Source organism: Octopus bimaculoides, chromosome 8 (assembly GCF_046866305.1).
Source record: "Octopus bimaculoides isolate indiv1 chromosome 8, ASM4686630v1, whole genome shotgun sequence".
In the NCBI taxonomy this organism is placed as follows: domain Eukaryota; kingdom Metazoa; phylum Mollusca; class Cephalopoda; order Octopoda; family Octopodidae; genus Octopus; species Octopus bimaculoides.
The window spans coordinates 28,540,553-28,556,283 of NC_142935.1; the positions used below are offsets into that span (position 1 = coordinate 28,540,553).

Consider the following 15,731-nt stretch of genomic DNA (forward strand, 5'->3'; position numbering starts at 1 on the left):
TTTTCTAAGCTATCAGATTTGCCAGAGGAAACGTTCTGTTGCTGCAATCCATTATTCTTACGATTAAGAGAGAGGCGTACACACAACAAGGGAGTGCAGAGTTGTGTTTTTTCCTCTTCCTGCTGTTGATGTGATGCGTGAACAAATGTAAAACATTCGACAAAATACAGCAGTTGTTACACAAATGTTATGTGCTTGTTAGTGTTTGTTCTTTCTTTTAGTTATTTGAAATTTTCCCATAAAGAATTTTCGATGAGATGTTGATATCCGTGCAAACATCCTTCAAAGGGGAACATGACAGACTAGTCTGCTTCAACAACACCGAACCACAATCACGACTCACATCAAAGGGACGATGTTGTAACATTATACACTCGCTACTCATGAACAACGCATGACTGGAACACTCGAAATCGCTGCAAATGCCAGTTCTCACAATTTCAGTTTCTGAATCTCAACACATCTCAAGTACTAAACCACATTACACTACTGCTCACATAACCAGGATGGTGATGCTGTTACACAAAGAAACGACCAAGAAAACATCAAAATAAAATTAATTCATTAATTGATAAGCATTCCTTCATCAGTTCTTTACAATCATTATTTCACATACGTGCTGTTTGTTCTCAGTTTATCTTCAGCTGATATTGAAAACTGCTCTCGTTCTTCTCAGCTAACAATCTGCGTACCTCGTTCTCTACCTGTTATCATTTTTCTTTTTAGTCAAACACCAAACTCAACATCAATAAAAATTTATCCCGATCTTTCTACTCAAACCAGCAGCCTCTAGGACGCACGAACAATTTTCTCTGCAAGCATCAATCTACAGAGTTTCAAGTCAACATCATCCGATCGATATCCCAAGTCTAGAAAAGCTCCCAAATATCCTGAGTGCCACTCCTCTTCCTCATTCTGCTACTCCTTCTCCTTCTCCTCTTGATCCTCCTTCTTGAATAAAAATTATTACAATCACAGGTACAAGCCCATCAAGAGATTAGTCGAATATATCGACACCTGGACTGGACTGGACTGGTATTTTATTCTATCGATCCCAGAAAGATGAAAAGCAAAGTTGACCACGGCAATATTTCAATTCATCACAAAATACCGCAAGATATTTGCTCTACCTCTTCTGAAATTCAGCAACAAAAACAATGCTCTGGAAACAGATAGGATCTCGTTTGATCGAAGTTGATCATGTATCTGCTCTCATATATACAGCTCTGGGCAAGATTCTATTTGAGAAGGAACACTTTCAGTTTCCAATGTCTATCGATATTTATCCAAGCGACAGGTCACCGACTTATACCGATACAGTTTGGCTCTAGTATCATCTCAAACGTTGCTGTCAGACCATAAAGTATCGGAAGAGATACTGTATGTATAAAAGTCATCTGTTTACAATCTTTCAGATCTGACAGTTAATCATTAGGTCAATAATATTTTATTCTATATTTTCGTAAATTTATTTGGATATGAATAATTTCAAGATAAGCCAACTATTATATTGTAGATCAAATAACCAGTTTTGCCGGTATTTATTTTTTTAACACGTCATACGACGTGTTTCAGAGCTTAAATTAGACTCGTGAAACTGGGAAAGTTTAGAAATTCATCAGATCAGACTGTATAGTTGAATTTATTGATATTCCTTTATATAATAAAAATTATTAAATCAATGCTTTGAGCGAATTTAGAAGACGGAAACTGCGTGGATGACTGTCGTGTGTGTGTGTGCGTGCGTGCGTGTGTGTGTGTGTGTGTGTGTGTGCGTGCGTGTGTGTGTGTGTGTGTGTGTGTGTGTCTGTGTCTGTGTGTGTCTGTGTGTGTCTGTGTGCGTCTTTGTTTTTGCCCTCCCCCGGCCATCACCGCTTGACAACTAGTGGATTACTTTACATCTTTACGTAAGCGATTCTGCAAAAGAGATAGTACCGGGGTCGATTTGTTCAATTAAAGCCTTTAGGGCAGTGCCCCAGCATGACTGCAGAAAAAAATAAATAAAAAAATAAAAGACTAACAAAAGATAAAAATATTATATGTTTTTATTTCCTTGAAAATTACTTCATAGCTAAATGTTCTGAGATAACAATGATATTTTAGAGGAAGCATAACATGAGATTTTGTAATAATCATGCTTTTCCAAGCTTTAGATTGATATCTTAAGCGAACAGAATTTCCACCAACTGAGAATCAAAACTGAATTACAGCCCCAACTCACCAGCTGCGCAACTTTTACTCTAAGACAATCGCCATAGCTAACAGTACTATTGATCTCTTACAGGGTCACAAAACCACAAATAGAATCGACGCCAAAAATGATTCATGTTTATTTTATCAACCCTGAAAAGCAGAGCAATCACCGACAAGTGTCTGAGATAGAACATAAAGGGATGTAACTCTATATCGGAATAACTTTAAACCGGCACTCTACCTTTTCTCTCATTCTGGCATTCCACTTTCTCTTCCATAGCTAAACATTTATTATCATCATTAATTAAGTATAATATAAAATATATAATTAATATGTAGAAATTAATTAATAAGTAGAAAATGCTTAGCGACATTTCTCCCGACTTTACGTTCTGAGTTCAAATGCCGGCGGGGTCGACTTTACCTTTTTCCTTTCGGGGTCGATAAATTAAGCACGAGTTGAACAATGGGATCCATGTAAGCGATTTATCCCCCCACCCACGAAATTACTGGCCTTGTGCAAAACCTTGAAATAAGTTGCATTAAATATATTGTTAAGAAATTTCATTGGTCCCAGAATTTTTGTCAATATTTCTATAATGTCCATTTTGCATGGCATTTCGAAGTTGGTGCTGATTCTTCACCTTTTTCTTTTTATTTTAGTTGACGGCGATCACTCGGAAGACACTTGTAGATATGGATCTGCAAAGATGGAAATAATTATTATAAAACAGAAGCATAATGGAGTGTATAACTACGTCGAGAAATACTGAGATATTGAATGTGGACGTGTTCACGTGTCTGTGTGTGTGTCAGTATTTATGTGTGTGTATATGTGTGTGGTATCTGTGTGTCTGCGCCGTAGAATCCTAAAAATCCGTGGCAGTCTATACCGGTAAATACTAAGTACAAAATGTTCGCAAAGTGAGATAAAAAAAAAAAGCTTGCCTTATAAATTACAGCGATTAACATATTCACGTTCGAATCTGCCGGAACTTATAAAAAATAAATATGCAATTCATTGCTTTGATTTTCACTAGTCAACCTTGCATATGATGATTTATTGTCGGTTGGCAGGTATAAGTATGCATCAGCAAACAATATTTTTACTAGATTTATAAACAAGACCCAAGAAACATAGTTAGATTCATTAGTTCGGGGTGCGTTTGACTGAGGAGATACATCGATGTCGAAACACCGAGTGTCCCGTAGTCTCCTTGCACTAATGAATACATATTCATCTTAAATGAAGAAATACATGAGTGAGTAGTATATTTAGGTTCGAATCTGCCACAACGTATCTAAGAATGAATATACCAGTCAATGTTTTTATATATTCTTTTGTCATGACAAAAAACAAAGCGGGTAAATACGTTGTGATCTCCATCTCTGTTTGAATAGCATCACTAATGTAAGTGATGTATATAAAATGAAAATATTTCATATACAGAACGAAACCACTTCAGATATTCTACTTGTCAGGAGATACACTTTTCTTCTATTCGACGCAGTTAGCATTATAAGTATTTCATCTTACGTCAACGAAGAGAGCTTCTGGAAACGTTCATGATCCATTCGTGATCTATTCTGCAATTTGTGAATTGTTTCTATTATGTAATGTATATTTTGTGTGCGTCAGCATGTGTGTGTGTGTGTGTGTGTGTGTGTGTGTGTGTGTGTGTGTGTGTGTGTGTGTGTGTGTGTGTGTGTGTGTGTGTGTGTGTGTGTGTGTGTGTGTGTGTGTGTGTGTGTGTGTGAACATACATGCATAGACAGACAGAAGACGGACAGAGAGACAGATAGACAGTGAATGAGAGAGAGAGAGAGACAGATAGATAGATAGATAGATAGGGATTCTTTCATTCTTTTACTCGTTTCAGTCGTTTGACTGCAGCCATGCTGGAGCATCACCTTGAAGGGTCGAAAAAATCGATCCCAGGACTTATTTCTTAAGCCTAGTACTTATTTTATCGATCTGTCGACCTATTTTGCCGAACCACTAATTTACGGGGAGGAAAACACACCAACACCGGTTGGCAAGCAGTGATGGAGGGACAAAGACAGACAGACACACACACACACACAGATACATACATACTACGGGCTTCTTTTAGTTTCCGTCCATCAAATCCACTCACAAGGTTTTGGTCGGTCCGAGGCTATAGTAGAAGACACTTGCCCAAGGTTCTACGCGGTGGTACTGAAACCGGAAACATGTGGTTGGGAAGCAAGCTTCTTACCACACAGCCACGCCAGAGAGACAGACATTATATTACTGATACTACTATATGCTTCTACTATATAATATATCCTGGATATTTATATATTATATATAACTGATACTTTATACTTTGTTACTGAGTTGCTTTCACAAGTTTGTTGTGATGTTTTATTTTCTATAGCTTCGTTGTGAAAAGTTTTGGATGTTAATTATTTATTTATGCATGTTAGCATGTCTGTCTCTCTGGCTGTATTTATGTGTATATGTATTTGTATATGTGTATGTATGTGTATATGAATGCGTGTGCATATGTTTATATCACTGTTTTGTACAGAAAAGTTCGGTTGACGTAATGAAGCAAACATTTTCAAGTTTATTTAATGTGGTTAACGTTTAAAATATTTAAGGCTCATCTTCAAAGCTGCCAAATTACCAACAAACATTAGATATTCCACAAACAGAAATAGAAATTTAGAAAACAGTGTTATATTGAAAGACAATAGGATAGATTTCTGTAGATAGTATTCTTGGGACACACAAAATTAGAAGTAAACCACACATTGAAACGTAATCGATCACAGAGCTTGAGTTATAAGTTTTATTGAAAGAAAACAGAGTAAATATAAGTAAGGGTACCACTCGTTGTTAGCATAGATTATCTCTACAAACGACAGAACAATTCTTAGTTGTTAAGAGATGTGTGAAACAAGTTTCGTGAAATTGTCATTGGTTATTTATGTAAGATATTTGGCATCCAATGTAAGAGTTTAAGTCCATGATTCAGCCTAAAAGTTCAGACAATCTCCAGTAACATAAAATAATGACCCACAAAGTTGGGACTCATTTCCGTATGATATTGATCGTGAATATCTGCCTCAAGATTAAATTACTCCAGGAAATCAAGATTGATTTATGAACGATTAGATATTAGAGAAATATGTCATCTTCCATACGAAAGTGAAAATATTTCTGCGTTCTGACGATGCATTCTTTTCAAGAACATCAAGGGATTTTCCAAGACATGTATTGCGTGCAATATGTGATATGACAATCGCTTCCGATACAAGGCGTCACATTCTGTCATATTGTTACAATATGTTATGTCATTAAAAGATACTGTGACACTGAATGGGACATTTGAATTGGTTTTTTTTTGTTTTTTTTTTTCGTGAGATATTTTAAGAATATGGAAAGAATACGCTTTACAAAATCAAAATTTCAAAGAAAATTAGATGAAGTACATCTAATTTTACTTCAATATAATTATGACCACCTATTCCCAGTGTAAAGCTAGTTCAACTACTCAATGGTTCCCAAAGTGGGCGGTCGAAAGTTCCAAGGAGGAGTTGAAGAAAAGTAGGGTGATAATAGGAGACGAGTCATCTAAAAAAAATGGGGTGATAATGGGGTAACGATTCATGTAAAAAAAACAAAATAATGGGTTCATTAGGCTAAGTTTTATTTGTGAAATACAGTTGCTTTGAATTTGCTTCAAAAAGAGGTCTTTTTGTGATGGTTAGTTGTGGTGGGGGCAATAGGAATGTAACCTGGGTGTCAAGGGGGCGGCAGCCCGGAAATACGCGTCATTGAATCCACAACTTTATGTTTTGTGGTCCAACTAGAACCTGCGATCTAAGGGTTGTGAGATCAACGTCCTAACCACAAGGCCATTCGCTTTCACACGATATAGGTCATCAACAAACTGAATCTATTAGGCTGGTGCATAATTATAGCAGCTTTTTTTCAATGATTATTCCGACCGGTTGCCAAGCGAATGGGAAGCAATAATTGAAGTAGATGGTGAATATGCTCCGGAATAATCATTTAAAGATGCTTTTGTTAAATGTTGTTATTGTTCTTGTTGAATAAAATTTGTTGAGAAAAAGCCGCAATAATTATGCACCAACCTAATAGATTAACCATTGTTTAGTAAAACATCTGAGCTTCTATACTTACATAAAACAACTTTCCAACAAATGAATCATCATGACAACCTCCAATTACAAGCGGAGAATGTGTATTAGCAATACGACCTGTAAATAACAAAGAAGACTGTAAAAACAACAACTAACGGTCTTTAAAGGGCGCCATATTAAATTACATTTCCGCTGCCTTCTATAAAGTTGAGTCATGTTGAACCCTTATTCGTCAAAGTGACGACAGGGTACGTATATGTCGCACTATTTTGTACTTGATTTTAACTGACAGAATTGGAGTGCGACTTATACACGGGGCAAAGCTGATATCAAGTTTGAATATGAAAGGAAAGAAATTATATATCAAGATTTGAATTAAGAATGTAACTTATACACGAGTAAATATAATAATTAATATAACACAAAAAACAATGACATAGTTTGAATGAAAGGAAGGTGGTATACTCTTTTACTTGCTTCAGTCATTTGACTGCAGCCATGCTGGAGCACCGCCTTTAGTCGAGAAAATCGACCCCAGGACTTATTCTTTGGATGCCTAGTACTTATTCTATCGATCTCTTTTGCCGAACCGCTAAGTTACGGGGATGTAAACATACCACCATCGGTTGTCAAGCGATGTTGGGGGGACAAACAGAGACACACAAAGACAGACACATACATACATATATACATACATATATATATATATATATATATATATATATATATATATATATATATATATATACGACAGGCTTCTTTCAGTTTCTGTCTACCAAATCCACTCACAAGGCTTTGGTCGGCCCGAGGCTATAGTAGAAGACACTTGCCCAAGGTGCCACGCAGTGGAAATGTACCCAGAACCATGTGGTTGGTAAGCAAGCTACTTACCACACAGCCACTCCTGCGCCATTCATAGAGGCATAGAAACAGAAAACAGAGTAAAAAAGAATGGGGAGACAGAGACAGACAGACAAAAAAAAATGATAAAATTTGGGCTGCACATACCTCTGAGCTGGGCACTTCTCTTTTGGTTGTTTACTGAACCCCTAAAGGTATTTCCATCATACTGCAGAGTCAGGCGGACCTTCCTGCGACGCTTCTTATGAAAACCAGATGCAAATTGAAATAACAAAATTTTAAAGATGAGATGAATATGCAAAGCATTTCATTTTCGTATTAATTCATAATATCGAAACAGTTAAGAAATATCTCTACCATAAATACATCAAATATCTTATCTCTACATCAATAGTACTTTAATGTTAATCTTGTACTGGCTTTATCGATTATGAGTGGATGCAAGAGGAAATAGAGGCAGAAAAAATCGAAATCTAGGTGTATGACCAAGCTAAACTCCGAAAGAAAACTAATCTGAGCTAACAAAGCAGTATCTTCGTAATTACTCGACCTGACCTGCGAGAAACAGCAACCAAATCTTCCTCGAGTTACACCATATTAATACTACAACGAATTTTGTTTGTTCTTCGAACATTAAACTACTCTCCAACCGCCAAAATAATGCTTGCAATAAATTAATCGGAACGAAATATGTATGTGTGTGTGTGTGTGTGTGTGTGTGTGTGTGTGTGTGTGTGTGTGTGTGTGTGTATACATATACATATGTATATACATATATATATAATACATATATATATACATATATATACATATATACATATATATATATATATATACATATATATACACATATATATACATCTATATATACATATATATACATAGGTATGTACATATATATACATTCATATATACATATATATACATATATATATATATATATATATATATATATATATATATATATATATAAATGTATGTGCGTGTATATGTTGTATCAAGTGTGTGTTTGTACATGTGAAGAAGTGCAGATAAATGCGTACATATATAAACACACTGTTGCACGTATATATATGATTTCCGTCAACCAAATCCACTCACAAATCTTTGGTCGACTCCAGGCTGTAGAAGACACTTGCCCAACGTGCCACGCAGTGGGACTGAACCCGGAACCATGTAGTTGAGAAGCACACAACTCCTGCACCTATGATACATATATACATATATATATATATATATATATATATATATATATATATATATATATATATATATATATATATATATATATATATATATATATATATATATATATATATATATATATATTCGGTGCAGTTTCCTCCAATCTGTTTCCACTCAAACTGAATCTATTGTGTAAGATATGTACAACTCAGTATTTTCGACTTTAAAAGTTAAATGTTGATAAACATTCCATTTTCTTTTAAAGTTAAACTGTTCACTATTCATTTACTGTCACCGGTTGAGGTAACTGTTAACAAACTGGATATATTATATGAAGTTTTTAATAATTATTATTATAATTACATACAATATAAATGTGATTGCATAGAATATTTATAACTATGTCTAGAAACCTTTTTAATCTGTATAGTATAAATAACTCTTTAATTATGAATTGAAACGTGTAGTTAACTTTGAAATACAAACCAGTCTAAACTTTAATTTCTCTCTTCTTCCATCGCTGGTTGCAAGTTTCATTTTTATACGCCGACGAGTAACAATGATTTGTATGGACGGTTTCTGAGACACACAGCACGCACAATTTGTAAGAAGCACTTGTCTCCTAGACCCATATTTATATTTTTTGAATTTCAGTGCAATGAACAAATGAGTACCGAAACTTTGACGAGCAAAATGTTCGATGGTCATTCTACTTGAACGGGAAAATTTTATTTTCCCACTGCGACTATGTTTTACATGTTGATATTTGGCACGCACATTGTTGCCGGACTGGTCATCTAAGGAATTTTTGAAGTCGTATGAGGCTTCAGGGCGGCAATCTGAAATAACGGTATGAAGAAAATTTTGCGAATGCCAGAAAAATTTGAGATCAAAGAGATAGACGAAATATAATGCTTAACGGATGAACTTACATTTTTGTCGATAAATTACGAAGAAAACCAAAGGATTTGTGTTAGATGCTACAAAGTTTCCATTATAGATTTAAATTTATAAATTTAATTATTTACCGTATATACTCGAGTAATAGTCGATCTCATGTAAAAGTCGACCCTCTATTTTCAATCAAAAGATTGGGAAATTTCCAAGACCCCTTATAAAAGTCGACCCTTTATATATATATATATATGTGTGTGTGTGTGTGTGTGTGTGTGTGTGTGTGTGTGTGTGTGTGTATGTATGTATGTATGTATATAATAGGCTTAAAGATTACATACGATCCGGTGAAGGTGGTGGGGTTGAGAAGATGCATCTTTCGCGGCAGAATCTATCTGGCCGACATCCTCTATGTTCTTGGAATGAAAATCCTTCTGGATTGATCTCAAGTACTTTTGCCCCAACAAAATTCGATCCGAAACGTAATAGACAGTAACTAAAAATATCTGGAATTAGTTACTCCAACGTCTCCACTTCTGCCTTATGATTTTTATAAATAATAATAATAATAATAACAATAATAATAATAATAATAGTAATAATAATAATAATAATAAGTCTGTCCCATCAAAAGAAGAAGTGCAAGAATTTTGGAATAAAATCTGGGCAGAAGATAAAACACACAATGAAAAGGCCCCTTGGATTGATAGAATATCTACAGACCTAGACTCCTTAGAGGAGCAAAAGTGGGAGGGGGGTCAAGGTAGAAGATATAAGATCTGCTCTCAGGAGGTCAAGCAAATGGAAGTCTCCAGGAAAGGATAAAATTCCTAACTTCTGGTTGAATGCCTTCCCAGAAAGCCATGAACTGCTAACAAAACTTTACAACGATGTTTTGCAAAATCCTAGTTTGATGCCCTCTTGGCTAGTTAATGGTTTAACATTCCTGCTTCCAAAAAATGAGGAAACAAACGAACCAAAAAATTATCGCCCCATAACCTGCGAAACAACAATGTATAAGACGCTAACATCTGTCCTAACCGAGTTCACCTATAGTTTTTTAATAGAAAGTAGCATATTCCCTAATGAGCAAAAGGGATGTAAACGTGGATCTTATGGTTGTAAAGATCAGCTACTCATCAATAAGATGATCTTAGAAGATTGTCACAAGCGACACAAAAACTTGTCAATAGCCTGGATAGACTATAAAAAGGCCTTTGATAGCCTACCACATAGCTGGATTAGGAAATGTCTGGAAATGTATAAAATAGCTCCTACTCTGCGAAACTTTTTATCTGTAAGTGAGATCATGGAGAACCACACTGATGTTGAACAATGACAATGAATCTCTAAATGCTGGAGATGTAAGAATTTCATGTGGCATTTTCCAGGGTGACTCACTATCACCACTCCTCTTCTGTCTAGCCCTAATACCGCTCTCAAAATTGCTCAATGATGCACAGTATGGTTATAAAATATTTGATAAAAATATAAATCATCTCATTTACATGGATGATTTAAAGCTCTTTGCAAAAAAATGACCAACAACTCAAAGGCCTACTAGCGATTGTTAAACAATTCAGTGATGACATCAGGATGCAATTTGGCCTTGATAAATGTGCAAAAGCTACCTTTATCAAAGGAAAAATGACAAATACATCTAATGTGAACCTTGACCAGCAAAATGTCATAAAAGAGTTAGAACCAGCGGAGAGCTACAAATACCTAGGGGTAATTGAAGGGGACAATATCAAGCACTCAGTGATGAGGGAAAGGATCAGAAGAGAATGTTATCGCAGGGTGAGAGCAATACTGAAGACAGAGCTGAACGCGAGAAACAGGATCGCTTCGATCCATGCTCTAGCCATACCAGTCGTGACTTACAGTTTCAACATCGTTAACTGGTCAATTACTGAAATATGTAATGTTGACAGAAAAATACGAAAACTGTTGACAATGCATAGAATGCACCACCCTAAGGCAGATATAGAACGTCTTTATCTGCCAAGAAAAGAAGGAGGCCGAGGACTTTTACAGCTGGCATTATCAATGAAGGTAGCCACAATTGGCCTAGACACCTATCTGAAAAACTCTGAGGACTGGATGCTAAAACTTGTCTTAAAATATGAAAGCAAGAAAGCATCTTACTCAGTAACAAAACAGGCAAAGGAATATCTAAGTGAATTCCAATTGCAACAAATTCAAGAATTAGACGAACTAGAAACACCTGCAGAAAAAGCTAAGCGCTTGAAAACCCGTGCTAAAATTGCTGCCTTAGCTATTATGACTGAAAAATGGCATGGAAAACCTCTCAATGGCAAATACCCAAAGAGAGCGAATAATGCAGATATTGACAAAGCCCTTACCCACCAATGGTTAATGGCCTCTGGCTTGAAATCAGAAACAGAGGGGTTTATCATAGCAGCCCAAGATCAATGCCTACCTACAAAGAACTACCAGGCCAACATATTAAAGAACGGCAGCTCCCCATTATGTCGTATATGCCAACAACAAAATGAGACCATCGATCATGTTGTCTCCATGTGCAGTCTGCTTGCGCCTACAGAGTATCTCAACAGGCATGATAGAGCTGCACAATATATTCACTGGGTAATATGCAAAAACCTGGACTTGCCCCATGATAAAAACTGGTGGGAACACAAACCACCCCCAGTACTTGAAAATGATCACATTGCACTCCTCTGGAACTTCACCATTCAAACTGACAGAAAGATAGACGCAAATAGGCCAGACATCATACTGAAAGACTTCAGACAAAAATCATGCCTCCTCATTGATATGACTGTCCCAATCGATATAAACGTATCTGTCAAGACCTATCAAAAACTGAGCAAATATAAAGATCTTGAAATAGAAATTAGCAAAATGTGGAATCTGAAGACGAAAACAATACCTATTGTCATAGGTGCCCTGGGAATGACAGCGAAACGGGCTGATTACTACCTAGATCAGATTCCAGGAAACCCCAAAATGGCTGAAGTTCAAAAAATAGTGCTCATGGGAACTGCCCATATCCTACGTAAAATACTGTCTATGTGATCTCAAATTTTAAAGCAAACACATAATTTTCTTATGATTTCTTAAACATTCACTTGAACAAAACTGTACAAATCCAAATATATGGTACCCTAGGCATAACACCTACATGAACTTCTAACTTGTTGTCTCTTGAGGTCTCTGGGTGAGACTTGGATCCAACTTGTACAAATGCAAAACAAAAGTCAAACATAAAATAATAATAATAATAATAATAATAATAATAATAATAATAATAATAATAATAATAATAATAATAATAATAATAATAAACATACAGAAAATTGCACTACTGGGTACTGCACACATTCTACGCAAAACACTTTCAATACAGTAAACATAAGCGCACCACAGCAAACCACAGCACATACCCAAGGCGCACAGAGCTGCGCTCGGTAGTGAAGTGAAAGCACGTTATAAAAATAAAACTACTGAATAATAATAATAATAATACGCGCAAGATCAGAGCTTACCTACCAGAAGCGCAAGATCAGAGCTTAGTACAAGAAACTACCATGCAAATGTGCTTAAAAATGGATCTGACCCCTCGTACAGAATTTTCAGTGTGTGTGCTCGCGTGTCTGTGTGTGTCCTCGCGTGTCTGTGTGTGTTTGTGTGTGAGTCTGAGTGTGTGTGTTTCATACATTATATAAATTAAATAAAATATTTAATTAAAGTAAGGTGAATTAAAAAAGATGTAGAAGTATTCACTTCTACTTCTTTTTTATTCTCCTTATATATATATATATATATATATATATATATATATATATATATATATATATATATATATATATATATATATATATATATCATGAATAGTCAGGAGGATTACGGCCGTTTCGTAGCCTTCGACATGTTAAAATAACTTCATTGTATAATAAATTATTTTACACGTCTGCACCAATACGCATGCTACACATTGCACAATACAGTTCTATAATTACATACAAATCAATGCAGATATAGAAGGTTAGCTCTCCAGATTGCCAGAATATCATGTATGTATATATATATATGCTAAAATTTAGACACCATGTGATGAGTCACAGGTTTCAACACAAAGGTAATCTCGACGACAACCTTTCCCTTCTTGAAATGAATAACCTTCTGGACAGCAGCTCGCTGTTGCCTTTCCGTTGTAACACTTCCAGTATATTCTACATTTACCATTTACAGGCAGCTCGGAATTGTCTGGCATGTATTTGCATAGTTCTTTGGAATGTAAAAATAAAGAAATATGTATGATAACTATTTACAATAATTTGTTGCATGTGTAAAATAAAAATGCAAGACATATTAAGGTGTGTGCAATCCGGCAGAATTTATGACTGTAGATTACGAATAATTTACTAGTCAGCTCGGATGGGATTTCAACTTGTGCGGTAACGAGATGTGACAAAACATCTTGGGAGTAGTACCTCCAATTTTACCAGTTCTGACTTTTATTCATTTATTATTATTATTATTATTATTATTATTATTATTATTATTATTATTATTATTATTATTAATCCTTTCTACTATAGGCACAAGGCCTGAATTTTGGGGAGGGGATAGTCGATTACATCGACTCCCAATGTTTCACTGGTACTTAATTTATCAACCCCAAAATGATGAAAGGCAAAGTCGACCTCGGCAGAATTTGTGGTAGTAGAGGTAGAATGCCTCAAGGATTTCTGCTGCTTCTAACATCGACAGAAAATGACAGCTGGAAGAAGGCTTCGACCACTGACAACACCTGTTCTTTACATTCTGAGATCGAATTCCGTCGAAGTCTAGCGATATCAGGGTAAGAAAAATTTTAGAAATTTTTACTACCAGTGGCCTAGCGTGTAGAAAAATTTGTCAATATACTATATATTCTTCATATAAATACAGTGTACATTTAAACCCATAAGAGGTATCAATTATAGCAAATTATTTTATTTGCTAATTTAAAGTCAGAAACCATGGTCCAAGAAATAGATGGTAAATGTTTTTTATTTTTTCATTCCCTTCGAAATTTATCCCTAATGGTGGTTTGGATTTTGGCTATTCCTTCAGGCGTGTCAGGTATCCTATGATTGATACCTCTTATGTGTTTAAATGTTCATTGTATATATATATATATATATATATATATATATATATATATATATATATATATATATATATATATATATATATATATATATATATATATATATATATATATATGGGAGAATATACAAATAATAACAACAGACGAGGACAGGTGTTTGTATAGATGTGTTTACGTATGCATTGAGAGAAAATTACATAGAAAAGACAGAAAGATAGATAGATAGATAGATAGATAGATAGATAGATAGATAGATAGATAGATAGATAGATAGATAGATAGATAGATAGATAGATAGATAGATAGATAAACGGACAGACAGGCAGACAGATTATATACCCCCTGCTGGTGATGGTATGCAACTTTCTCGACAACGATAATTTCGTTGACATCCTTTCCCTTCTATGAACGAATAACCTTCTAAACAGCAGCTCGCTCTCGGCTTTCTGTTGTAACACGTCCAGTATCCTCTGCATCTGCCTTCCATTGGGAACGTCGAATGGTCTGGCAAATATCTACAACGATCTTATGAAATAAAATATAGAAATATATTTTAATTTGTTGTAAATATATTTAATGATTTGATTCATATGTAAAAGGCTATAAATACGTGTCGAAGTGTATGAAATAATAGATTGCCCCTTGTGTGATTTGCAAGTACTTTACCAACCAGAAAGAAACGAAAGCTGAAGCCAACCTTTATGGGACCTGGACTCACTAAGTAAAGGGAGATAACCAACTATTTGGATGCATTTAATCCAATTTGTCGAAATCTGCCTGATTCAATTCTTCATTAATTATAAAAGAATTCTTTCTCATTTAGACTTAACGCCAGCAATTTCGAGTGAGACGGAATTAATCGGCTACATCGATCCCAGTACTTGACTGATATGTATTATATCGTCCCCGAAACGGTGAAAACCAAAAGTGACCTCAGCGGAATTTGAACTCAGAACGTAAATATGTCTATGAAGAGAGGGGAAAGTGTATATGTCTATCATGTTCAATTAATAAACTGTAATATATTTCTCTCTCCCTCTCTCCCTCACTCCCTCACTCCCTCCTTCTTTCACCCTCTCTCTTTCTCTTTCATTTTTTTCTATCTATGTGTATATTACTGCGTGCGTGTGTGTTAATGTATGTGTAAGTCAGTGTGTGTGTGCGTGTGTTTGTGTGCGTGCGTGTGTGCGTTTGCCTCTAGTGCCAAAAAGTACAGTTGCCAAAACAAGCTGCATATCCAGTCAGCTGTACCAAATCGTCTACGTCCAAGCAGCAGTTTCACCAAATCAACTCAATTCATTCAACTAGTACAGGAATGTAT

The 15,731-nt window shown here is 35.4% G+C and overlaps 1 protein-coding gene across 1 annotated transcript in view; it reads right to left on the reverse strand.

The window, feature by feature from the left end:
• Positions 1-2,058: 2,058 nt before the first annotated feature.
• LOC106872460 (shell matrix protein) overlaps positions 2,059-15,731 on the reverse strand; it is a 15,044-nt gene continuing 1,371 nt past the window's right edge. The window contains exons 2-6 of the mRNA XM_014919470.3: positions 14,750-14,935; positions 8,863-9,215; positions 7,339-7,432; positions 6,371-6,447; positions 2,059-2,895 (exon numbers count right to left, since the gene is read on the reverse strand). Of these exons, the coding sequence (XP_014774956.2) occupies positions 2,848-2,895; positions 6,371-6,447; positions 7,339-7,432; positions 8,863-9,215; positions 14,750-14,935 (758 nt within the window). The 3' untranslated portion in view covers positions 2,059-2,847. The remainder of the gene's footprint in view (positions 2,896-6,370; positions 6,448-7,338; positions 7,433-8,862; positions 9,216-14,749; positions 14,936-15,731) is intronic.